The sequence below is a fragment of the Dromiciops gliroides genome, chromosome 1 (genome assembly GCF_019393635.1).
Source record: "Dromiciops gliroides isolate mDroGli1 chromosome 1, mDroGli1.pri, whole genome shotgun sequence".
NCBI lineage: Eukaryota > Metazoa > Chordata > Mammalia > Microbiotheria > Microbiotheriidae > Dromiciops > Dromiciops gliroides.
This window is the reverse complement of record NC_057861.1, coordinates 27,110,078-27,137,513: the sequence shown is the minus strand read 5'-3', so window position 1 is coordinate 27,137,513 and position 27,436 is coordinate 27,110,078. Positions and strand designations below refer to the sequence as shown.

The following is a 27,436-nucleotide window of genomic DNA, read 5'->3' as shown; positions in this document are numbered from 1 at the left end:
AGAGGTGAAGTGACTTACCCAAGGTCATACAGCTAAGAAGTGTCTAAGTTGGGATTCAAGTCTAGGTCTTCCTGGCTCTAGGTCCAATCTCTATAAACTATACCACACTGACTCTTAGCCCTTCAGGAAGGGTTGTCATGTAGAATCAATTAACCAATAAACAAGTATTGATTAAACACCTACTAGGTGGCAGATACTATGCTGGACCCTGGAAAGACAAAGGCAAAAAAAATTATACAGTCCCTGCTTACTCTCTGTCAAGGCAGACAACATGTACATATTTAAGGATAGATAGATGAGGGGGCAGCTAGGTGGCGCAGTGGATAAAGCACTGGCTCTGGATCCAGGAGGACCTGAGTTCAAATCCGGCCTCAGACACTTGACACTTACTAGCTGTGTGACCCTGGGCAAGTCACTTTACCCTCATTGCCCCACCAAAAAAAGGATAGATAGATGGATGGATATGTAGGTAGATGGATGGATGAATGGATTATTAGGTAGATGAACAGATGAATTGATAAATAGGTAGGTGGATGGATGGATAATTAAGTGGATAGACAGGTGGGTGGTTGGATAGGTAAGTAGGTAGGTAGATGGATAGATGGATGGATAATTAGATGGATAGATAATCAGGTAGATGGATGAATGGATGACATTTATTAAGTGCTTAATATATACCAGGCACTGTGCTAAGCACTGGGGAAATAAATACAAGCACGTAGGGGCAGCTATGTGGCATAATGGATAGAGCACTGGCCCTGGAGTCAGGAGAACCTGAGTTTAAATCTGGCTTCAGACCCTTACTAACTGTTTAACTAGGCAAGTCACTTAATCTTGATACCCTCCAAAAAAAATACAAGCAAGATGCTCCCCACTTTCAAGGCTTACATTCTACTAGAGAAGATAATACATAAATAGGGGGTAGAAATTGGGCTGAGTCAGAAGTAAAGCATAGCTGAGGGGCCCTCCTGAAGTAGTGGTCCACGTGGAAGGTGACCATACTTGTCATAAAGGTCAATATGTTGAGTGATATCAGACTCATTCTGCTTGACCCCAGAGGACAGAGCAAAGGGTAGAACTTTCATAGAGGCGGATTTTGAATACATATGTGGCATAATGAGAGTGGTCCCAAAGTGGCCTGGGCTGTCTCAAGAGGTAGTGGGTTCCCCATCACTGGAGATCAGAGCCTGGATAGTAACTTGAGACTGTTATAGAAGGGATTTCTGGTCAGGCATACATTGAACTGTGCAGCCTCCTTCATCCCTTATGCCCTGATATTCTGGGACTCTGTGATTCCCAGCTACCTGGCAGAAAATCCACACAATGATGTCATTACAACTCTTTCACTCCTGTCAGAAAGAGCTGACTCACTTAGTTATAAAAGGCTTAGTCACACCTGGTGGCCTGCGGATGCTCATGAATCAGGGTAATCCCCAGTCTAAATATATTTGAAGTGGCTAGGGATGAGTTATCATTTTGGAACAAATCCCAGTCAAGAGAGAGCCCTCAACACTGGTGGTATCTGCTCAAAAACTCAACACTAGAGAATTCTATGCTTCCTTGTGGGCTTCATCTTGATGTTTCACCAGAAAAGAAATGAAATAGCTCTTGGTCTTACTTGGGCCTCCTAGAGCAAGGCCCATAGCCATGGAAGCCCTAATGCCTCTGGGATGCCCATTCCTGCTGTTAGCCTGGGTGGGAGAAGCCTGAGAAGAGGTGGCCAAAGGCCAAGGCTGGAGGTAAGGGATCACTAATGGGAAGAGCACAATGGGACCAGCTGAAGAATTCCCCTAGCAAGAGATCAATACATGTTTACTAAGAGCTCAACAACCAATCAACACACATCTATTAAGCACCTACTGTATGCCAAGAACCATTTTAGGCACCAGGAGGGTATGGGATAGAAAAAGAACAATGTCTATTGTGGGAGATAATACATATGCATATAATGATAGACAAATTATATACAAAATGAGTACAAGGCAATTGACAGAGGTGGGGGAAGGAGGAAGGGAAAGCATTTATAGCTGAGGAGATGAGGAAAAGTCTCACCCCAGAAGCATGAGTAGTAGACAGAACCCTGAAGTGGAGTTTGGGTTTGGATTTGAATGGATTTGAATCCTGACTTTGCTACTTATCGAATCAACAATTAACAAATTTAACCAATTTAGCTTAAAACAGCATTCAAAAATCATGGTGTTAGAACTGAATAAGACCTTGAAAGCCCTCAAGTCTAATATCCTCATTTTACAGATGGAGAAACTAAGACCCAGAGAGATAGATAGATGATAGATAGATGATAGATAGATGATAGATAGATAGATAGATAGATAGATAGATAGATAGATAGATAGATAGATAGCAGGATAATTTGGAGGAGAGAGAGGGCCCTTGTATAAAGGGGAATTAGGAAAGACCATCCATAAGAAGTGACACCTGAACTAACCCTACAAGGAACCTAAGTTAGAGGAGACAGAGGGAGAGGAGGGAGTGCATCCCAATCATGGGGAACAGACTGTGGAAAAGCATACAGATGGAATACTGATTCTAGGGAACAACATGGTATTTTAGCTGGAAAATAGACTGCATGGAGAGCAACGCTAGGAGAACAAGTCTGGAAAGGGATGCTGCAGGCTTTAGATAACAGATGATTTTGTTTTATCCTAGAGGTAATAGGGAGTCACTGAATGTTCTTGAGCCAGGAGGTGGCTTGGTCACATTTATGTATGCATTAGAAAGATTACTTTGGCAAGTATGCCAGTGAGTCAAAGGATTGGAAAAGAGAAAGATCAATACCTGGAATGAAGGATGTGATTGTCTCATTGAATTTTATGCTGGTCAGACCACTCCTGGAAAATTGTACCCACATTTAAGAGGGCTGTTGGCTAGTTGTAATGTGTCCACTGAAGAAGGCAAAAATACAGGATAGAAAGGGACCTCAGTTTCTCCACATCCCATATAATAAAGTTGAAGTCTTATTTCTTCGAGCTTTGAAGTCTTAGGATTCTTAGTATTTGACCCTTTCAGATGGAGGAAGCAGGAAAAATGGTGACAAAGATGAGCATTTGGAGTAATATAGAACATGGGTAGGAGGGATGGAAAGCCACGATCTAGGATTGTCCAGTTGCTTGTGGGTTGGTGGTCTTATTGACCTGTGCTTGAAATGTTAGTGATGGTTTTTCCTTTGTCTTTTCCAGGTTTGAGACGGGCCAACTCAGTTCAGGCCTCCAGACCCTCCCAAGTATCCAGCCAAAGTGCCGCAGCTCAGCCAGGTGCCCCAGGTAAGGCTCCATCCATCCTCTATCAGACCCACCTCAACGTTTGTTTCTGATGCTATTTCCCCACCCCCACCCCCACCTTTTTTGTTAGTCAAGGTACAGACAGCTAGGGTGCACGTAATGAAAAGGCACTGAATCATTGGTGGAGAAGGGATCTGATACACCAAGGGGTGGGTACTATGTAGGGATGGGCTGGTAAATGCTTAACAAGTATCTCTTTTTAAAAAGAATTCAGAGCAACACACTTTAAAGTTTAATCTACATAAATAATACTTAAGGCTAGACAATGAACAAAACAATAAACCCACGTCCTAATTCATGGTTATTTGCCAATTTCCAAGCTGTAAATGCTTACACTGAAAATCTAACTATCAGCTCTCTGGTAGGGGATGGCTCCCAGAATTTCCTTGGTGCTACATATAAGAATTGTAAACCCTTTGCAAAGATAACAATATTGATGAAAGGTAATATATAGCCTGGCCTTGTGCTTGTCACTGAGGAGGTTACAGAGAATTATGAGACATAGTCCTTGGTCCCATCTGCTTCTACTCTAGCTAGAGCCAAACATGATAAATGGTATTTAACACTATGAAGTTTGCCAAACACTCTATATCTATTCATTCTTTTGCCTCTCACAGAGGGGCCCATGAAGTAGGTCCTACAGGTGTCATTATCCCTATTTTAGAGATGAGGGAATAAAGGGTTAGAAAGATAAAGTGATTTGCCCATGGCTACAGATGTCAGAAGCAGAGTTTGAACCCAGGCCTCCCTGAATCTTTGTCCCAGGCTCCCCATTATGACCCCTCTCTAAGATGTTTGAGTGATTTTTGGTAGATCTCTCTGGGTCTCCGCCTTTCCATCTATAACAGGGGAAGGTTGGGCTATCACAGATGCTCAGGATTAGAAGGAACTTAGGTACCATCTAACCCAACCTGTAGCTGAACAAGACTCCCTTCTCCAATAGCCCATCCAGCCTTGGTTTAAAGACTTCCAAAGACTAGGTGATCTATATCCAAGGTCCTTTTCAGCTGAGTTACTTATGAAGCCCATGTACACAAATATAAAGAGAATTGAACAAAACAGTAGTTCACGATAAAGATTTCTAGAGCAAAGAATGATAATGGGTCTCAAAATGGGGACAGCCCTATGTACTGAGTTTCCCATAGTGCAGCAGAAGGGGGATTAGATTAGAATGAGAAGACCCAAATTTGAATCCCACTTCTGTTATTTACTATCTGTAAGACCTCGGGTAAATCACTTCTCTTTTCTGGGCCTCAGTTTCCTCATCTGTAAAATAAGAAGATTGAACTGGATGACTTCTAAGATCCCTACAACCTTTACATCTATGATCCTATATGCTCCCTGGGGGTCAAGGGATAGGGGGTAAGGAAGGTGAGGAAGATCAACCAGAAATACCTCAGTATCTTACATCAGTGGAGACTTTTACTTCTTATATTTCATTTAATTTATTTTAGTTACCAAAAATCTATTTTTCTCTTCCAACCCTCACCCATTGGAAAAAGAAAAAGAAAAAGAAAACCTTTGTAGCATATATACACAGTCAAGTAAAGCAGATTCCTTCCATGGCAGAGTTACAACTGTATATACAATATAAAACTAATGTATATCTTTTTGCCAAACATAAAATAAAGACCATATAAATGTATCCAGCTGTTGTTGTTATTATCATCATCATTATCATTCAATGCTCCAACTCTCTCTCATTGACTGATAGGGCCCCCAGGGGCTAGCAGACCGGGACCAAGTACAGCTGGCAGATTTCCAGATCAAAGACCAGGTAACTCTACATGGTGTCCATCTTCCCTGTCCTCACAGTTCATTCACTTTCTCTGGACAGAGGGTGCCTGCTGGGAGGCAGTAGATCCCCTTCCCTTTCTAGAGGTCTTCAAGTAAAGTCTGGATGATCACACAGTAAGTGTGCCAGAAATTGTGCCTGGTGCTAGGAATGTAAAGACAAAAACAAAACCATTCCTGCCCTCAAGGGAAGTACCATTTACATAGATGAATGACTATCCTATGTGTATATCATTCTTGTCCATGGTACAGTGAACATGGCACTGGCTTGGGAATCAGAGAAGGTGGGCTCAGATCCCACTTCTGATACCACCTTTGTGACCTCGGGCCAGTCATTTGACATTTCTAAAGTCTTTATTATGTAATATTGAATAATCCAGTTATTTGTATCTGTGTTTTAACCCCACACCAACATTCCCTTTCCTGTCTACTAGTCGCCCTACATGTTGTCTCATCCTGTTAAAATGTAATCTCCTTGAAGACGGGGACTGTTTCCCTTTTTTTATTTATATTTGTAGGCATAGCATGGTGTTTGGCATAAACATTTAATAATTTTTTTAAATCATTCATTCTTCTTCCTACTAGACTATAATCAACCAGTAGACAAATATTAAGCATGTTCCAGGCAATGTGCAAAGCCCTGGGGATACAAAGAGAGGCAAAAGATAGCCCCTGCCCTCAAGGAGCTTACAGTCTAATGGGGAATACCGCAAGCTCACAAATTTGTAGGAACAAGCTATATACAAGATAAATAGGAAATAACAGAGAAGGCATTAGAATTAAGAGTAGCTAGGGAGGGCTTCTAGAAGATGGGATTTTAGTTGGAATTTAAAGGAAGGCTCCATGAAGGTAGCGATTCTGTCCCATGTAAGCTTTGTGTGTCTCCAGTGCTGAACACAGGGTTCTATTTAATAAACACGTATTGAATAAACGAATGAAATTCCATGTTTCTGAAGCCATTCCCCATCCTTCCTCTTCCTCCCTCCAGCTCAGGGGGATCTGGCCCAAGGAGAGCCTGCCTACCCCTCGGCAACGGCCACTCCACGGGATGACCGAGCAGGGGATGTGGGGGGTTATCCTGTAGCTGGAACAGTAAGACGAGCAGGAGCCTACTCTCAGGCAGCCGCTGCACCCCAGCCTGCTGCCATCCCAGCCCGGCAGCAGCAGCCGCCCCCAGAAGAGGATGAAGAAGAGGCAAACAGCTATGATTCTGATGAAGCAAGTAGGTGACATTTGAGCTCGTCCAGGGGAGAACTATCTTCGTTGGCCCCAGAAAGCAGAGCTAGGGTCGGTGGGTGGGAGTTATTGAGGGGAAGTTTAAAGCTTGGTGAAAAGGAAAACTTCCTAATTTTATTTTGGTTTTGGATTTTGTTGGTATAGAGCACTCCCAGCAGGGAATCTCCCTCCACTAGTGCAGATCACCACTTGTTCTGCAACTTATGGTCTTACCTGACATTAAGAGGTTAAGTGACTTACCCAGAGACTTGCCCCACATAGGGAGGGGGGTGTCAGAGCTCTCTATCTGCTATACCACACTTCCTCCTAGAGATTAGAGCTGTCCCAAAATGAAATAGGCTGTCTGGGAAAGGGCAGGTTCACCTTTCCTGCACATCTTCAAAGCAGCGCTAGACGACCATTTGTCAGGAGTCAATTGCAGAGGGGAACTCTTGTTCCGCTAAGGGCTAGATGAACTCGCCTCTAAAGTCCACTCCAACACTGAGATATGGTCGTTCAGAGATTCTGGCTTTGGAAGGCGGAAGAGCAGAGAGATAACTGTGCTAAATCTGGGATCACAGGACCTGGATTCAAATCCCAGCTCTACCCCTTACAAGCAACATGAGTGTTGACTGACTGTTGATTATAGCATAGTAGATAGATCACTCAACTTGGAGTCAGGAAAAACAGGATGAAAACCCCACCCTTAGAAACATACTCGCTCTGTGATCACTTAACCTCTCCGTGCCTCAGTTTCCTGATCTGTACATTGAAGGAATGAGACTCAATGGACACCAAGGGCCATCCCACCTCTGGATCTATGATCCTATAAGTTACTTCACCTCTCTTTATATATATCACGTTGTTTTTTAATTTTATTTATTTATTTATTTTTCTTTGGTGAGGAAATTGGGGCTAAGTGACTTGCCCATTGTCACACAGCTAGTAAGTGTTAAGTGTCTGAGGCCGGATTTGAACTCAGGTCCTCCTGACTCCAGGGCTGGTGCTCTATCCACTGCTCTGCCTAGCCGCCCCCTTCACCTCTCTTTATACCTCTCTTTCCTAATATGTAAAATTAGGGGGTTGGACAAAGTGATTTCTAGTGTCCCTTTTAGCTTTATTACATTTCTAAGAGTCCCCACAAATTGAGGAGTTTGCATGTGCATCATTGGGGGTAGGTCTCATTTTCTAGTAAGAAGGATGGTGCTTGGAAGGAGGAATAAAATGATGGTCTTTCAGATCAAGACTAGTATAGGGAACCTTCAGGTGTTTATCTCAGGGCTTGGGGTGAGGGGGTTCCCTGCCCTAGAGGTGCATGTGGTATGGAGAGGTATAGGGAAGTTGGAACTCCTGGAAACTTTCCTCAATGACTTTGAAACTCAGGGATATGACTAGTCTGTTGTCAAGCACTGTGTCATGGTAAGAGTGTTGGGATCAGAGAAATAGAAGGGTAGAGTAGGTAGAGAGCCAGCCTCAAAGGTCACTTAACTTTTGTGCCTTATGGTCCTCATTTATAAAAGGAAAGGGCTTGAATTGGTGGCCTTTAAGGTTTCTTCCAGCTCTATAGCTATGGTCTGTGATGTTTAAAATCTAGATTGTGTGATCGCCTTAAATTAGAAGCTTTAGCACCAGTCTTTGGGCATTAAACTTAAAGCATACAGGTATTAACATGGAGTTCAGAAAGTTAAGAAAAAGAAGTCCTACCTAGCCTAGAGTTCCAGCCTGGTTGGGTTCTTCCTCAAGTCCTCCTCCAGGAGCCTGCTTTAATCAGGAACTCTCCAGCAAGCTGATTGTGGAAGCTTTTTATAGGTCTGGAACAGAAGCAGTCCTTACATACTGCTTCAAGCTGATTGGTTGGTGTCATCCAAATCCATTGGCTATAAAGGTGTTCTCAAATTGAGTTCACAGTCTAGGTTCTGAGAACAATACCTTCTTAAGGGCTAGCCAGGTGTGATTACAATCCAGTTAACTTGAAGTAGGCTTAATCAGCAGTCCATCACTCTCACTTGATTCAATCAGTCTAGATTAATCTCCAGGTGGGTCTTTGAGTATCTGCTAAATCCCATTATTTCATCACAGGTCCTATGAATGAATGAATGAATGAATGAATGAATGAATGAATGAATGAATGAATGAATATTTGGATGGAGAGAGGGAAGAAGGAAGGAAGGAAGGGATGAGTAAGCATGTAGAAAGCATCAATTATGACAAGAGCTATGAACCTATATAATCTACCATGACACTGTACCAATGTGGATCATCAAGGAGGAAAGGACCATGGTGGTAGAGAGAAGACATCATGAAAGCCTTCCTGGAGAGATACTGTCCTATCCCCTCCTCCACTACATCTGATCCCCCAGAGTAATGCTTCAATGGAAAAAGGTCCATCAGTCTGTCTCTTCTTTCTGAAGCACTAATGGGGAAAGAGAGGGAGAGAGGAAACTCCCCCCTCTCCAGAACACCTCCGTGGCAATGAATCTGACCTTCTAAGGGTGCCTCCTTAATGTGCCCATCAGAGAAGAGTCAGGAGGGGTCCTGGATGCTCCTGGCCTGTGAAAAATCTCCTGGGGAAATTGAGTAACTTTTGGGCAAAGCCAATGTAATATAATAATCACAGTAGCAACAACAACAATTGATACTGTAGAGCACTTTAAAGATGGTAAGGTATACACAAAGAAGGTAATGGAGCTTAAGTACTTTGCAAACTGTAAAGTACTCTTTGGGGTTAGGGAATGGATCTCTGTTTTCATGATATAAGGCACTCCCCTGTGAGGAGATTCCCTTTACCAATATAGGTTAGCACCTCTGCAACTTATAGTCTCTGAGATGCTTCGACAACGAGAAGTTAATGACTTGTTCAGGGTCACATAGCTATTGTTAGAGCCAAAATTCAAATGTAGGTCTTTCTTTCCTAACTCCAGGCCCAATATTCTATCTACTGACAGCATCCTACCTCTCAATGTATGCCATGGAGATTCAACCATGGATTCTGGGAGGAAGTTTATGGTATGTGTGTATGTGTATGTGTGTGTATAGGGGTGTCTGAGCATGGGCATGGGTGTGAAGAGATTATATGCGTAAGTGTGTGAGGACAGTACTATGAGTATAGCTGCATTTTGTAGGAGTTCCCTTAGAGGAAGCATGTTTTTGAGTGGGGTGGGGTTTGTGCAAGTGGATACAAATGTATGTGTATAGAAGTCCGTGGTTATTTGTGAGAGAGCATGTTGGGTATGACTATAGGAACATAGAGATGTGTGACCTTGGGCAGGTCACTTCTCTCTGGACCAATTTCTTTGTCTGTGAAGTGGAGAGGGGGATGGGTTGGATTGGATGATGTTGAGGCCCCTTTCAGCTCTATCTCTTTGATGATATGGTTGAGGGCTGGAAGGAGCCTTAGAGATCACCTGCTCTAACCTCTGTGATTTGACAGAAAAGGAAACTGAGGCCCAGAAATGAGAAATGATCTTCCCCACATAGGACAGTGTAGTTTATGTAAAAGTATAAGGGAATATGAATGAGTATGTGTGAAAATGTCTAGGCTTGACTAGTCTGTAGTTCTGAGAGTATAATACTGTGTCAAATAATTAACCCACAGCAAAGAAATTTCAGGCTCAATCAAAGCATAGCTTTTTATTCATGGCCACAAGAGAGAGAGAGAGAGAGAGTTATTCAACACAGAAAGGAATGCTGGGGGAAAACTTAGCACAAGGCTAAAAAAATCTTATACTCTTGGAAGGGAAAAAAGAGGAACTTGGATAAGATTAATGGAAGCATAATAATAATAATAATAATAGCAAGCATTTTATAGTACTTTATGGTTTTATAACACTTTTTACAAAAATCTCATCTTATTCTCATAAGCAAGAGAGACAGAGATAAAGACAGAAATGGAGGGACAGATCCAGAAAAAGGCAAGAGAAAGGGAGAGAGGGAGAGAAAAAGAACATAAATATAGATAATATAGAACAGCTAGGTGGCACCTAAGTGCATAGAGCACTGGGCCTGGAGTCAGGAAGATTCATCTTCCTGAGGTGAAATCTGGCCTCAGAAACTTTACTAGCTGTATGACCCTAGGCAAGTCACTTAACTCTGTTTGCCTCTGTTTCCTCGTGTAAACTGAGGTGGAGAAGGAAATGGCAAGCCATTCCAATTTCTTTGCCAACGACAACATAAGTAATAGATAGAGGTGCATTGTGTATGTGTAGTTTTCCCAGAGAAAAGAGAGAACACAGAGACCCACATGTTGTGTGCTTGGAAGTGTACATGTATGAACTGGGCTAGCTCTGAGTTTGTGGGCCTGAGTGGGCAGTCGTTTCTGGGGCAGTTAGGGTGGAAGGGGAGTTTGATACAAGCCTCACCATGTTATCCAGGGCAGAAAAGGGGGAACCATTTCTTTGAAGAGATAGGAGCTTCCATCCAGCATCAAACAAGACTTCTGCCACGTTCCTAGAACTAAGTGTTTCTAAAGGCTGCTAAATAAGTAATAGATGAGGGCATGGTGCCCAGGCAGTGACTCGGTTGCTTCTCAACTGTAAAGAATAGACTGGTACAAAAAGTCCAGCTTTGGAGATGATGAATTATTCAGCTTCTGCAGGAGGAGGCTTCTCTGGGAAAACTTCTCACAGCCTTTAAAGGAGGCTAATTTCCACATTAGGGCCACAAAGCTTGGGGCTCAACTAGGAAGGAGCCTGTGAGAGGTATGAGAAGAAAGTTTGGAAGGGAAACTAGGAAGAATCAGAAAACCAAGTTCTGGCTTTACTTCAGTGGGAAGAAGGGAGGAAGGGAGGAAGGAAGGAAGGAAGGAAGGGAGGGAGGGAGGGAGGGAAGAAGGGAGAGAGGTAAAGTGGAGGAAGAGAGGGAGGGAGAGAGGAAGAAGGGAAGGAGAAAGAAAGGGAAGGATGGAGAAGGAAAGGAAAGAGGAAGTAAGGAAAAAGAGAGGGAGGGAAAAGAAGGAAAAATGAGCTCATGATGAATGGATGAAAATTCAAGTAAGCACCTACTATGTGCTAAGCACTATGCTAAGGTAAAATACACATACAGAAGTGAGGCAGTCCCTTGTCTTTAAGTGGGGGATGGTGAGTGGGTAGACAATACATTTTGGAGAACAGTGGCTAGAAAAGGCATCTTTGGTGTCCCAGATATTGCATGTGGAGTGACAGGGAGTTGATCATCAGGCTCTTTCCAGTAGCAAAGGTCAGATTGATTTGAGTACTGCTCCCAGGTTGGGAGGGGGCAAATGGCAAGAATCCCAGACTGAGTAGGCCCTCCTGAGTGTGTGGAGAGCTAGCTGAGATGTAAAGCAGGGTGTGGGGTTGGCTAGATAGAGTGGGTTAGGTTCTTGTCCACTGCTCAGGATGGCTCATTCTCAGGGTAGCATTTTTGTCTCTGTCCCCCCAGCACCTATGAAAGTGATACCCATACAGTGGGTACTTAATAAATGTGTAACAAATAAATGAAATAGTGGTAGAGGGGAAAGAAGAGGGGAAAAGAAGAAAATTTTTTCTCAAGACTTTCTCATTTTCCCCTCCAGACTGTGGAAAAATAAGATTTTAAAAATCCCTTAGTGAATTTTCCAGTTTTTCCACAACTTTCAGAGATCTAAACACACCATATATTGTGAGAATATCTGGTTGTATGCAGTATGTTTTCATTGTAGCTATTAGAAGAGCAGTGTGGTATAGGAGAAACCATGCAGAAACCCGTATTTTAATCCCACCTCCAACACTAGCTGTGTGACAAACACTAGCTGTGGGACGAATCACTTGTCTGTGACCTTCAGGTTCTTTATTGGTGTGTAAGGTGTGTACAACCCATATAAGATGTGTAGGTCCACATGGATTGGCTAAATGTAGCTAGTGGGAGGCAGGAGTAGATACCTCTGGCCTCTCACTTACCCCTCTCCAAAAGAGACTGTGATCCCTGTCTTGATAGGAACAGGAGAAGGGGTCACAAGGCTGGCCATTGGCCTCTCTCTTCTGAAAGAAGACTTGTGAATGAAATTGATGTCTTTCTGCCCTTGTAAATATTGCTGGTCTAAGTACATGATTGGTTCAGAACAAAAACTGCTAGCTTTCATGGTCACTACCCATTAAAAGGGGCTGCTAGGTGGCACAGTGCATAGAGTTCTGGTCTTGGCATCAAGAGGACCTAAGTTCAAATCCCACCTCACTTACAAGCTATGTGCTCCCGGGCAAGTCACTTAACCCCAAGCGCCTTAAACATCAGGGGCCATCTCCAGTCGTCCTGATAAATATCTTGCTGTTGGACCCAGATGGCTCTGGAGGAGAGAGTGAAGCTGGTGACCTTGCACAGCCCTTCCTCACTTAAATCCGATTCATTGCAAGTCATGACAGCATCCCAATGCCATGGTCCTCTTTGAGAATGAAGGACAAACAGAGCAGCTAAGTGGCTCAGTGGATAGAGTACCGGCCCTAGATTCAGGAGGACCTGAGTCCAAATCTGGCCTCAGACACCTGACACTTACTAGCTGTGTGACCCTGGGCAAGTCACTTAACCTTCATTGCCCTGCCCCCAAAAAACAAAACAAAACAACCCAAAACCATCCACAGGGTTCAGCACAGTGCCTGGCACAAACAGGTGATTAATAACTATTTATTGATTGGTTGATTGCTTCAGTTTGTAAAATCAGCAATATGGGATAACAATACTACCCACTTCCCAGAGTGGTTGTGAGGATAAAAGGACACAATATTTGTAAAGTGATATACGATTCCATATTCATGGGGGGAACCTTGACTCACCTTTTTGTTGTTGTTCCTCCTTCCTTCTCCAAGAGGACCATGACACCCGGATGATGTCATGACTTGCAATGAATTGGATTTAAGTGAGGGAGAGCTGTGCAAGGTCCCCAGTCTCACTCTCTCCTCTGGAGTCATTTGGGTCCAGTGGCAAGATATACATCAGGATGAGTGGAGATGGCCTCAGATGCAGTGGGAAACCTTGTCCTTTTAAAGCTAAGGCCTTTCTCAGGTCTCAGTTTGTCTGAGGTAACACCTGTTCAGTGATTAAGGCTAGGTAAGGATTGAGATAAAAGATGGCCTAGTTTGCCATCTCAAAAGAATCAGTCTGGGAGGGGAAGACTTTCAGGGACACACCTAAGAAAGTAATGCCTCAGGAGAGCACTTTGGTCCAGAAAGTTCCTCAGATTGTGAGTGGGCCCTCTAGGGAGTAGACTGACCTGTCCCATCCATGAACAAGGTTTCACAGCCTTAACAAGGGATTGGATTTGGCAGCAGGAAGACCCGGGTTCAATTTCTGCCTCTGACCCTTACTAACTATGTGACCCTGGTTATGTCACTTCATGTTTCTGAGGCTCCACACCTGCACAACAGGAATAAAGGCAGCTGTGTGGCACTGAGCCTGGAGTCAGGAAGATTCATTTGCATGAGTTCAAATCCCACTTCATATACTTACTAGCTGTGTGACCCTAGGCAAGTTACTTAACCCTGTTTGCCTCAGTTTCCTTACCTGTAAAATGAGCTGGAGAAGGAAATGGCAAATTACTCGAAGATCTTTGCCAAGAAAACCCCAAATGGGGTCACAGTGAGTCAGACACGACTGAAAAATGACTCAACAACAACAGCAAAATGGGAATAACAGTACTGAGGCACTTATTCCATAGGGCTACTATGAGGATTAAACAAGGTGATATACAAAAGTGCTTTGTAAACCTTAAAGTGCTATATAAATGGCAGTTGTTATTTCCACACTGCTTCTCTTGAATCAAGTGCAGAGTTGGGGACTCACACTCTATGTTTTCATAGGGCAAATATGTATAGCACTTAACACAGGGCTCGGCACATAGTGGGTGCTTTATACATATTTAGTGATTAATTGATACAGGGCATGAATGTAGCTGTCAGAGGATTTAGAGGTAGAAGGGACCTTAGCAGTCATCTAAATCATAAGTAAACCCTGAGGCCCAGAGAGGTTAAGTCCAAAGTCATACACATACTAAGTAACAGCTGAGATTTACACCCCAAACATTACACTTCAAATCCAGCACTCTTTGACATGTGCTTCTGTCCAACTTCACAGCTTCACCCAGATAAATGCCATCCATATGCATAGCTCAGATACTCCTTCCTTCTTCCTTCTTCCTTCCACCCCACAGGACTGTGAAGGCTGTTTGCCTTCTGTGTCTGTGATCCAGACCGTCAAAATGGAATTGGTACTTGGATGGGTCTGGCTCATTTTTTTCTTCACTGGGCTGGTTGTTTCTATTCTTCTGATTCTTATCTCTTCCTCCCCATCAGCTACCTTGGGAGCTTTGGAGTTCAGCCTTCTTTATGATCAGAACAACAGCTCCCTGCAGTGCACCATTATCAAGGCCAAGGTAAGCCCCTACCTCGATGAAATCCCATGGCAGATTGGGTAGGCAGTGTCTAGGGTTACAGTGACTAATGTTTCTCTTCCTTTTCATCTTATGACTTGTATTTATTTTGTATTTCCTTTTTATATATTTGGTATCCGTTTTTATATATTTTATATCGACTTTATATTTGGGTATCCATTTTAAGCTATGTTGTTACCTCTGAGAGAATATAAGCTAATGGAATCATGGAATCAGATGAATTGAGAGTTAGAAAGGAGCTTGGCCAACTAGGTAGCGCAATGGATAAAGCACTGGCCCTGGATTCAGGAGAACCTGAGTTCAAATCCAGCCTCAGATACTTGACCTTTACTAGCTGTGTGACCCTGGGCAAGTCACTTAACCTTCATTGCCCCACAAAAAAAGAAAGAGTTCAATAGTCATTTGTTCTAATTTATGCAGAAAAGGAATCCTTGGAGGGCAGGAATTGTTTAGTTTTTGTCTTTATAGTCTCAGCAGTTAAGCACAATGCCTGACACAATGCTGGTGTTGAATCAATGTATACCACAGTTCTGGAACCACAAACCTCAGTCAAATTAACTTTTCTGTTGTTCCTGGATGGGACAGATCATTGAACTGATCATGGTTTTTAATTCTTTTAAATTTATGGAATAAAACAAGCATTTCCATAACATAGTACAATAAAAAGATGAGAAAAATAATAATGAGATTCATTTGCTATGTGATTTGAATTCAGTGCCTTTAAGCATACCAGCATGCTCTCTGTTATACCAGAGCAACTCCCAGTAAGCATGTAACAAGTGTGGCCTATGTGTCAGTAATTGTCCCGTTGGCTGATGGATACAAATGTGAAAGAAATACAGTCTTGACTCTCTCTGAGTTTATATTACACTCTACAATCTATCCAGCAAGTTTCCAGCCTTTACTTGGAAATCTCCAATGAAGGCAACCCCAGTAGCTTCCAAAGTAATCCATTACACTTTTGGAGAATTCTAATTGCTAGAAACCCCTGACCCCGCCCCTCCCCAAATCCTAAACTTGCACTTTTATAGGCCCACCCCCTTTTGGATATTTTCTTCTAGGGCTAAACAGCACAAAGCTACTTCCCCTTCTCAGGTGACAAGTTGTGTTGATTATATTTTGACACTTGAGTGGATCTATGATTTCATCCAGTTGGACATTCCCCCCATAGGAGACAGATTACTATCTATAGACAAATATGTAAAGTGTTTGGCAAATCTCAAAGTGCTATATAAATGCTAGCTCTTCTTTGTCTTTCTCCCTGTTTTTCTCCCTCTTATTTCTTCCTCTTGTAATTATTCTTATCCTTATCATTATCACCACCACCACCGTCATCACCATCCCTCATCCTCATCAGTCCATGCCTTCCCATCCTGTGATTCTTGTCCCTATGCTTACATCAATTCTTCATACTGGAATCTACCCAGGATGACAAAAAGCTTTCTCTGAGCTCTTTCATAGCCATATGGTTTGAAAAACACCTAAGAAAGGCCTGCTGAGTTGAATTTAATCAATGTTTGGAGTGATTAGTGTCCTGAGAATTAAAACATCAGGTCAATCAGAGGACAATAGAGAGACACATGCTGGGCCTGAGAGAACTTCAGCATACTTTTTGTCTTTCAGTCATTTCAGTAACATCCAACTCTTCATGACCCTACTTGGGGCTTTCTTGGCAAAGATACTGGAGTGGTTTGTCATTTCCTTCTCCAGCTCCTTTGACAGATGAGGAAACTGAGGCAAATAGGAAGACATGTCCTCCCCAGGGTCACACAGCTGATAAGTGTCTAAGTCTGGATCTGAACTCAGGAAGATGAACCCAGTACTCTATCTGCTTGGGTTAGAGCACAAAAGATATTATCAAAGAAGTGCGTGACTAGAAAGTGAGGTGGGCTAGTCAAATAGCAAAAGCAATAAATGATCAATGGTATTGCATATGTTTCATTGGTACCCCGATGATTTCAAAGAATTAAAAGGAAGGTCCCCAGAATATTGGATGGCCCCTCAGTGGAAGGAAGCACATGGGAAGATATTGACAAGAGGTACACAAAATGAGAAGGTGTGGATGGGATGCAACCTACATTGTATAGAAATACCAGTCTTAACATATACCCATTGCATGATAAAATGGACAACAATGGACTTAGAAGATATCCAGACCCAACCCCTTAAATGTTAATGAAAAAAGGGCTTGTCATCACAAGGCAGCTACAGAAGAATGAACACTTTCTGGTCAAAAAGAAGGAAGAGCATTGATAGATATACTTGGAGTATATGATATGCAAGGTAAAAATTTGCAGAAATATTTTTGTAGCAACAGACCTATGTGCTACTGGATTTGTCAAATGTCAGTCAACTAGTACTTATTAAGCACCTACTAAGTGCCAGGCATTGTTATGCACTGGGGATATAAAGAAAGGCAGCAGATCGTCCCTGCCCTTGAGGAGCAATGTAACTGATGTAACCAAATATAACTGAAAATGGTTTATCTATAAATAAAACTTATGAAATAGCTAAGATCCAGGAGTAGAATTAAAAGGCCCTCTATAGGCAACATCCCCTTGAACTCAACCAACTAATTATATCAGCTACATTAATCCAATTAACAATATCAACAGTAAAGCATCAAAGAAATGGCTGAGTCATGCAGATTTATTTACAGAAATAGAAAGGTTTATTAGAGTGAATCCAGATTAGATCGTTGCTTCTGGAAATTGCAGAAAAGCCTGCATTTATTGACCTGTGAAGATCATACAATGAAATGGTGGCAAGAGTGCCCATATCCTAGCAGGTTGCCAAAAACCAAAAAAGGAGCATGACCTGGTTACTTAGAAAGATGTGATCAGGTGGCTAGAATTCTGTAGCAGAAGTGCACAGAACTAACAGATGACAGATGCCTACATGACAAAGACAAATACCTAAATATCCTTGATAATTCAACAATTAAACTAGAAGATCTTTACAGTCATAAATATTGTTCACAACCACCTTGATATAACATCGATCCATGAACTTCAAAGAACACTTTTTAAAAAATAAGGGCAGGGCAGCTAGGTGGCACAGTGGATAGAGCACTGGCCCTGGATTCAGGAGGACCTGAGTTCAAATCTGGCCTCAGACACTTTACACACTTACTAGCTGTGTGACCCTGGGCAAGTCACTTAACCCCAATTGCTTCACCAAAAAAAAAAATTAAAAAAAAAATAAGGGCAGGGGGCAGCTAGTTGGTGCAGTGGATAGAGCACTGGCCCTGGATTCAGGAGGACCTGAGTTCAAATCTGGCCTCAGACACTTGACTAGCTGTGTGACCCTGGGCAAGTCACTTAACCCTCATTGCCCCGTCAAAAAAAAAAATAAGGGCAGCTAGGTAATACAGTGGATAGAGTTCTGGGCCTGGAGTCAGGAAGATGTGAATTCAGATCCAGCCTCAGACACTTACTAGCTTTGAGACCCTAGGCAAGTCACTTAATATTTTTCCTCAGTTTCCTCATCTGTAAAATAAGCTAGAGAAGGAAATGGCACACCACTCCAGTATCTCTGCCAAGAACACTCCAAATGGGGTCATGAAGAATCAAACATGACTCAGCAACAAGAACAACATTTTGAATAAAGATATTACCATGCTCAAAAGCACCAGACTGTTTGGAATGAAAAGCCTCGAGGTGGTGCAGTGGATAGAGAAGTGGAGTTGGCATCAAGAAGACCTAGATTCAAATCCTGCCTCAGGCACTCACTAGATATGTGACCTACTTTGAAGTTTAATATGCATTATTAATTCCCCCCATCACTTTCTTACATCTAGACAATCAACAACACAATAAATCAAGCCCTGATTTGAAGTGTTTGCTGATTTCTGAGGTGTAAGGGCTCACACTGGAAATTAAACCATCTGCTCTCATAGACCAGCATGAGTGGCCTCCCACTGGTTCTAATTGCAAGGAAGTTTTTTCCTGAAATCAATCCTAAATAGGCATCTTGGCTATTTCCACATCCTGTTTCTAGACCTGCCCTTTGGGACCAACCTGAACGAGTTTAATCCTTCTTCCCCTTGGTAGTCCTTTAAATACTTGAAGAGAACTAATATGTCCCTGAGGCTTCTTTCTCCAGGTTAAACATCCCTGTTCCTTATATCAGTCCCACACACCATGAATTGGAGACCATTCACCATCCTGGCTACTCTCTCTCTATATATGTATACATATATACACATACGTACATATATACACACATGTATCAGGAGCTTACCTAGAGTCAACTTAGTAGTATGCTAATAGACCACTGGCCTTGGAGTCAGGAAGATCTGAATTAAAATCCTTCCTCAGACATTTACTAATTGTGCGACCCTGAGCAAGTCATTTAAATGCTGTTTGCCTCAGTTTCCTTATCTGTAATTGAGGATAACAATAGCACCTCCCTACCAGGGTTGTGAAAATCAAACGAGATCAAATATGTAAAGTGCTTTGCAAACCTTAAAGTGATATATGGGCCAACTCTTATAATTGTTAGCTGTTGGAATCATGATTGCAGTATTCACATAAGAGAACGCTGGACAGTTTCTAAAGGACTTGCTTCACAATAGCACATGAAGTAGGCAGGGCAAGTGATAGATATTGTTGACATTTTTCAGCTAACGGAACTGAGGCTTAGAGAGAAGCCTTTTAGTTTGCAGATGGTGGCTAGAAGCCAGTTCTTCTGACTCCCACCTAGCTCATTGCTCTTCCCTGTATGCCACACCACCTCCCTCATTAACTTTCTCCGGGGGAAGTGATGGGTCTGTAGCTTATAGACAGGGGTTAATAGGCAGCTGGCCCTGTTATCTCCTCTTTCATTTCCCACCTGAAGGCATCTTGGTGACATGATGGGAATTTGACGGCCCAGACAGTGAATGACCAAATTGAATTACTTTGTGGGAGTATTTCTCCAGGGGATGTGCTGGGAGAAAGAAATGCTGGGCTGCTCAGTGTCAGAGCAGAAAGGTTTAACTTAGCCTGGGCCACCCCCGGCATGAGCCTGGGGTACCTGAAGCAAGTGATATCCAGCTCATCCACCTCAGCTCTGGTCAGACCTTTGAAAAAGAGTTTAGGAGAGACTTGGCATGGTTGTAATTAGCCTCCCTATATCCGGATGATGGATTTGCTACAGTTATTTCTCTGTGGTGTCTGTTAGACTGGGAGCTGGATCTGCTGATTGAACCTGCCAACCTCTGAGCTGGTTGTATCTCCCTGAGCACCAATGACAGTCAGGGTAATTAATTTGGACTCCTGAGGGGTCAGGAAGGTCAAGAGGCATGGGAGTAGGGGTTCTGCTCTCCATATTGGCCTCCCTAAGAGACCCAAGGCTCAAACCTGTGTCCTGATCCAATCTAGACAGCTCTTAGTTTTCATCAGAGAAGGGTATTAACTCAGATTTGGTGGGCTTTCATTTCTGGTCTGTGCTAGTCACTTTTCTGTTCATGACCTTGAGATGACCTTGGGTTGTTAGGTTTTTGGTATAGGCAAGATGAACATCTGTTTTTCATATCCCCATATATGACATCTGGCTGCAGCTGGAGTTTAATTCAATTCAACAAACATTTATTAAGCACCTACTATGTATCAGGCACTGTGCTAAGTGCTGGGAATACAAAAAGAGGCAAAAGATAGTCCCATCCCTCGAGGAACTTACGATCTAATGGGAGAGACAACATGCAAACAAATACATACAAAGCAAGCTATAGACAGGATGAATAGGAAATAATTATAAGCTAGAAGGTACTTGGATTAAAGAAGAGTCAGTACTGAATAAATGCTTGTTGGTTGACTGACTTAACCCCTTTGAGGCTCAGATTCTTCATCTGTAAAATGAGAGGGGTAGACTAGATGATGGCCCCTGGAGTTTCTTCCGGTTCTAGATCAATGAGCCTATTATCCCATAAACTTCTCACAGTAACATGATGAGGTTCTTTCAGGCTCTAGATTGATGAGCCCATTATCCTATAAGCCTCTTGCTGTAGCATGATAGGGTTCCTTCAAGCTCTAGATCGATGAGTCTATTATCCTAAAAGCCTCTCACAGTAGCAGGATTTTTTCCATCCTGTGAAATTATATCAAGGCCCCTTACTTCCCTGCCACATTTTGATTTGATTCAATAATCCAACTTGTGCTGAGTCCATGGAGCTAATCTCTGGGACACAAATTAAAAAGTGAATCCTTCCTTGCCCTCAAGAATTTGTTTTCTACTGGGGAGACACAGATGAGTCTGTCAGGGGGAAAATGCATCTGGTAGTGTGAGGGGGTAGAAAGTAAAAGTGGGTGAGTAATTATGGTCAGCAGGTTATGCCTCTCTAATGGAATGGCTTTCTCTCTACTTAAATACCCCTCCACCGGGGCAGCTAGGTGGCACAGTGGATTAAGCACCGGCTCTGGAGTCAGGAGTACCTGAGTTCAAATCCGGCCTCAGACACTTAACACTTACTAGCTGTGTGACCCTGGGCAAGTCACTTAACCCCAATTGCCTCACTAAAAAAAAAAAATACCCCTCCACCAGGACCTTCAGGGTTTGAATTTCCCATTTAAACATGCCTCTGGATGAAATCAAGGGGAAGGTGGGGAAAGAAGGGAAAATGGACAGTTCTTACCTTACTGCTTTGCTCAGGCTCTTTTGCCTAAAGGAATCTAGGTCTGTGTGTTTTCTGCTTTGGGAAGTTATATAAATATAAATCAATAAAATATCTTTTGTTCATCTTCAGCCCCCAACTGGTATTCTCAGCAGTTATGAGAGATTATCTCTGTTTTTTTTCTGTCAAAATATTTCAGTATAAAATCTTCAATATACATCTCTATCCATCATCCTCTCTCTTGGCTTTATTTAGCCCCTAGGGAGACACACACACACACACAATCAGTGTCATTAAAATAAGTGACCATAAGAGGATAGATAGATAGATAGATAGATAGATAGATAGATAGATAGATAGATAGATAGATAGATAGACAAACAGACAGACAGACAGATAGATAGATAGATTAGATAGATAGAGCCTTTATTAAGCATATACTATGATGTACCAGGTACTGTGCCAAGTGCTGGGAATATCCATACAAGCAAGTAAGATATTTCTTCCCTCAAGGAGTTTAGATTGTCATGGGGGAAGGAAACACATAAAGGAGAGCAGGAGGTGGGGTGGTATGCATTGTGTTGTGAGGCCCCTGGACAGTATTGTGGAGACCTGGTTCCAGATAAAATAAGACTAAAGTTTATGTATCAGAGCCTGGCATCCCAAGAGTAGAGTCCAAGGCTCTACTTGGGGAAGGAAGGAGATAAGAAGGATAGAAGGATTGCAGACAGTAAAATAAAATTAAAAAAAAACCAACAACAACAAATGGAAAAACAGAAAGCAAAACAAACAAGGATGGGTGTGTGTGTGTACAGTTTGTGCTCTCTTAGAAAAGTATCAGTGAACATGAAGCAAAGGATACAAAAGAAAAGATGTTACCAATTTGATTCTCAGCCACAAGGATGGCTATGGTCATTTGGCATCTGTTTCAGAGTTTGTTTACCATCTTTTTCCTTTTATCTCTATATTCTCTCTCCTGCCAGTTTGCTTACTGGTCACCACTGGCAGCAGCAGCATTTGGGGCAGTGTCTCCCTTTTCTCATGTCTCAGTCTTCTCTACTTTGTGAAGTCATCATCTTACCCTCTTTCCCCTCCTTTGATAATTGGGGAGGGACCAAATCCTACTAGGGCTCAGAAGATGAACACTGGACACTGGTCTCTAATATCCCTCTGGATTAGTATAGGGTGGGAAGGTCAAGGAGCAAAGGAGAGATCCAGGCATTGTTCTTCTGGAGTATTTAAGGAGGGAAAAAGCATGGATAGCTGGGGGAGGTGGGAGGGGGAAGGCTTCCTGGAAGCAGTAACACCTTAGCAGAGCCTTGAAGGAAGACAAGAATTCTAAAAGGCAGAGATGAGGAAGGAAGAAATTTCAGGTGGGGGGCAGCCTTGAGAATGTATGGAGGGGGCAGCTAGATGGTGCAGTGGATAAAGCACCAGCCCTGGATTCAGGAAGACCTGAGTTCGAATCTGGCCTCAGACACCTGACACTTACTAGCTGTGTGACCCTGGGCAAGTCACTTAACCCTCATTGCCCCACAAAGAAAAAGAGAGAGAGAGAGAGAAAATATGTATAGATGTGGGAAATAATAAGTACAGTTCCAAGAAGAGCTGACAGTCTAATTCAGATGGAACTTTGTGGACCATGAAAGGGATTGATGTGAAATAAGGTTGGAGAGGTAGGTTAGAACCGTGAACTATGGAAGGATTAAAATGCCAGGCTTAAAAGCGTTTACCCTAGGGGAAAGTTGGAGCCACTGAAAGTTTGTGAGCAGAAGAGTGATTTGGTCAGAGCTGGGACTTTGGAAGATAATTTTGACACCTCTTGTGTGGAGGAAAGAGGGAAGAGGCAGGTGGCAAAGACTCTCCCATAAGAAAATGGCTCTTGGGTATTAAAGGAAAATAGAACAGAGGTGTGGAAGGAGTACTTTCTAGGCATGGGGGAACAAGTGTGGAGGCAGGAGATGGCATATTTCATGTGAGATACAAGAAGAAGGCCATAGAGTGACAGGAATTGAAGCGAGTAAGTCATCCTTGGAGTCTGTTGTAATGGTTCAGACAGGAGGTGATGGGGCATCAACTAGAGGTGGTTCGTGTGAGTAGAGGGAAAGGAGACATGAGAAATATCATGGTTATCTGTGGGTAAGCCTATCTTTCTGGCTTTTGTTACTGGCCCCAGCATAGGCTCTTTACAGAACAGAGCTTTATCCCTCCATTACCCTCTGCCCCTCAGAGTTGTCTCTGTGCTCCTGTCACAGAGTACCCAGGAGCCAGGCTGCATGAAGGACAGGAAAAGAAGAAGCTGCCCTCACCCCCTAGCTCCCTATTCTCTTCCTCTTTCTTCCCTTTCAGTTTCCCTTTTAAACTGAACTGGGAGGCCGAAGGCCTGGGATCGTATTGTGGTTCAACCCCCAACTCAATGTGTGACCTTGGTGAAGTTTTTTCTCCTCTGTGAGCCCCAGTTTCATCATCTAGTTGTTGAGAATAATAACACCTTCCCTGCTTAGCACATGGGCAAAATTTGCAGATAACTAAATAGAGGGATTAATAATTAACTTAAATGTGAAGGCCTGGTGTATTCCACCATCACCACCACCACCACCACCACCACCATCATTGTCATCATCAGTTAACATTTGTGTACTGTTTACTATGGGCCAGTCACTGTGGTAAGCACTTTACAATTGTAACCATCATTTAATCCTCACAAAGTAGGAAGGTACTATTGTTATTTCCATTTTACAGATGAAGAAGAAACTGAGACAGGCAGAGGTTAAGTGACTTGCCCAGGGTCACACAGCTAGTAAGTGTCAAGTGTCTGAGGCAGGTTTTGAACTCAGGTCTTCCTGTCTCTAGGCTCATTGTTCCACCCAGCTGTCTGAAAAAGAAATTAGATTATGTTTATTTTGCTTTATGTTTATCTGTGCATATGTGGCACATACTGTCTTCCCTAATAGACTGTAAGCTCCCTGAGGACAGGGACTGTTACATTTAAAAAAAACAACAAATAACCTTTGTATACCCATCTCCTTGAGGCAGCTAGGTGGCACCATAGTACATAGAGCGCTGGGCTTAGAATCACAAAGACTTATCTTGAGTTCAAAATCAGCCTCAGATACTAGCTGTGTGATCCTGGACAAGTCACTTAACCCTATTTGCCTCAGTTTCCTCATCTGTAACATGAACTAGAGAAGGAAATGACAAAACACTCCAAGATCCTTGTCAAGAAAACCCTAATGGGGTCATGAAATAACTAGACACAACTGAAAAATGTCTGAACAACAAAAATTCCCATCTTTAAGTACAGAGCCCAGCCCGTAGTGGGCATATGCTAGATGCCTGTTGATTGGATAATTGACTTATCCTAGGAGCATGGCATTAGAACTGAAAGGGACCTTAAAAGCCAACTGGTCCGACCTGCTCACTTTACAAATGAGGAGACTTGAGGACCGAAAAGTGAAATGATTTGGCCAAGGTCCCACAAGTAATAAATAGTAGAGCCTGGAATGATACGCTGGTCCTCCTGCTTCAACTGCAGCACTCACACTGGCTTGTTTCTTTTTCAGGGATTAAAGCCGATGGACTCCAATGGCCTGGCTGATCCCTATGTTAAGCTGCACCTTCTGCCTGGCGCCAGCAAGGTAACATATTGCCGGGGGCCTCTTTACATCTCCCCAGCAGATGGGCCCTGGAAGTAGCCCAAGGCTACACTACTAGAGAGCCTGAAAATAGCTCCCTTGGTCACAGAAATAATGCCATAGGGCAAAGTGGTGAAGGCCCCTTGATTGAGAGAGAGTGAACCAAGTGTTCCCCCCAAAAGAGGCTGGGCCACCTGGTCTGGCTCTCTGCCCAGAAACGTGACCCCATGGGGAAACTGGAAGAGGTGGGGAAGAAGGGAGGAAGGATGGGTCAAGGGTAAGTCCCTGTTTCCTAAACACAGGGTTTGACTGGGAAAACTGAGCTATATTAAGTAAGTTGTCACTCTAGCCAACACTGACCAAACAACCTTGCAAAGAATCTTCTCAAACCTGCCCACTGCCTATGGTGCCCTTCGTGAGCTGACCTTCTGTTGGTGACTGGGAGACCTAGGTTTGAATCCCACTTTCGACACTTCATAGAAGCATAGAATCACAAAACTTCAGAGTCAGAAGGGACCTTGGGAGCCATCTAGTTCTCAAGCCAGAGAAGTGCAATGGAAAAAAAAAAGTCGTCGTTCTTGAGTCTGAGGACCTGGATTTGAATCTCTTCTCTGGTGCTTAATATCTGTGTGGACTTAAGCAAGTTTCTTTGCTTCCTTGGGCCTCACTTTCCCCATTTGCAAAATGAAGGAGTTAGATGGGCCCCTAGATCTAAGCTCCTGTGAAGACTTCCATTGAAGAGGAAGCTATTACCTCCCAAGGCAGCCCTTTCTATTTTGCAATGATTCTAGCTGCTAAGAAATGGCTCTTTGCACATTCCATCCACTGATCCTAGCACTGGGGTCAGGAAGAACTAGGCTAATGCCTACGAGATAGCCCTTCAAATATTTGAAGATAATTTTCCTGTAGGGTAGGCAGGATGATACAATGGAAAGAGAGCTGGCTCTGGACACATAGGCTCTGGATTCAAATCTCATCTCTGATGTCTATGACTCGTGTGACCTTGAGGAAGTAATTTAATTTCTATCATCCTCAGTTTCTGCAAAATGAGGGGGTTGGACAAGATGAATTCCAAGGTCCCTTTTAGCTCTAACTCTGTGATCTCTTCTAAGCTCTCTCTCCTACAGCCTAAACATCTCTAGGTCTTTCAACCCACTCTACAAGCCTTCACCATATCCTCTGGATGCCCTCCAGAATGTCAGTGTCCTCCCAAAAGGGTGCCACACCCAAATCAACTCTCTGTATGACCATCCGCAAATTGTTTCACTTCTCTTAGCCTCAGTTTCCTCATCTATAAAACAGGCATGCCAACTTTTGCATTACCTACCTCTTTGAAGATGGGCAAAGTTAGAAAGTTAGAGACATCTCCATTCCAAAAGTTCATAAGGGCTATTTGTGCCCGACCTCTGGTAGAGCCTTCTGAGCTCATATTGGTCTGACCAGCCAATCAGACACACTGTACCTTGACCCCAACATAGTGATGTCATTTTGGTCCTCTTCAAGAATGAAGGACAACAATGAACCAACCAACCAATCTATTTCCCAGGGCTCTTGAAGTGAAATTACTTTCTATACCTTAAACTGCTCCTTAAAAAGTGAGTCGTTATTGTTGGAGGATCTTAGGCTGGTTGCCTTGAACTCTAAGCTTCCTTTTGAAGAAGAGGAAACTGAGGCTTGTAGTTGTAAAAACATTTGTCCATGGTCATAGGAAAAGGTATAGAGAAAACCCAACTTTGCAGACATCCTATCCATGGTTCTATCCTTGGGAGGATGAGGTAGGTGAGTGGAGAAGAGAATCTATTTGAAAAGATATTGAAGCCTTGTTCAGAGAACTCCCAGAAAGGGTGGGTTCCATGGTGTGACCATGCACTGAGTTGAATGCCCATGTTTTCCACCCTGATCATAGTCCAACAAGTTACGGACAAAAACGTTGAGGAATACCCGGAATCCTATCTGGAATGAAACCTTGGTCTATCATGGCATCACCGATGAGGACATGCAAAGGAAGACCCTGAGGTAGGTGGGGAAAGAAGAGGAGAAGGTGAGGAAGAAGAAAGGAGGATGCTGAGGAGGGGAGGAAGACTTGAACTGGGGTCATTTAGGATCAGTGTTAGGGTGAGACTGAGGTCCTTTGGGGCCAGATAGAGCCAGTCACCCAAGTTTGAAATGTGTCATGCTGGATTCTGCCCTCTCTCTCACTCTCCATATCCAATGAGTTGCTAAGCCTTATTGATTCTAGCCCCACCACATCTCTCCCTCTCACCCCCGACATAGTTCAGGTCCATATGACCTCTCTTCTGGACTATCACAATAGCCTCATAATTGGTCCCCCTAATTCCATTCTCTCTCTCATCCTCCAGTCCATTCTCCATACAACTACCAAAACCATCTTTCTAATGCATATGTCTCTCCCCTGTTCAAAACTCTTCAGTGACTCCCTATTCCCCCCGAATAATATACAGCCTGGCATTGGAAGCCCTCTAATGGCTGAATCAAACCTATATTCCTCAATTTATTTCATACGGTT

At 43.1% G+C, this 27,436-nt stretch overlaps 1 protein-coding gene across 15 annotated transcripts in view; it reads left to right on the top strand.

Annotated features, from left to right (window-relative positions):
* RPH3A (rabphilin 3A) overlaps positions 1 to 27,436 on the top strand; it is a 344,443-nt gene that overhangs the window by 285,792 nt on the left and 31,215 nt on the right. For all 15 annotated transcript variants that reach the window (XM_043977132.1, XM_043977145.1, XM_043977136.1 and 12 more), the window contains 6 exons: positions 3,198 to 3,281; positions 5,014 to 5,076; positions 6,082 to 6,315; positions 14,585 to 14,664; positions 24,838 to 24,912; positions 26,816 to 26,925. In XM_043977132.1, coding sequence (XP_043833067.1) covers positions 3,198 to 3,281; positions 5,014 to 5,076; positions 6,082 to 6,315; positions 14,585 to 14,664; positions 24,838 to 24,912; positions 26,816 to 26,925 — 646 coding nt within the window. The remainder of the gene's footprint in view (positions 1 to 3,197; positions 3,282 to 5,013; positions 5,077 to 6,081; positions 6,316 to 14,584; positions 14,665 to 24,837; positions 24,913 to 26,815; positions 26,926 to 27,436) is intronic.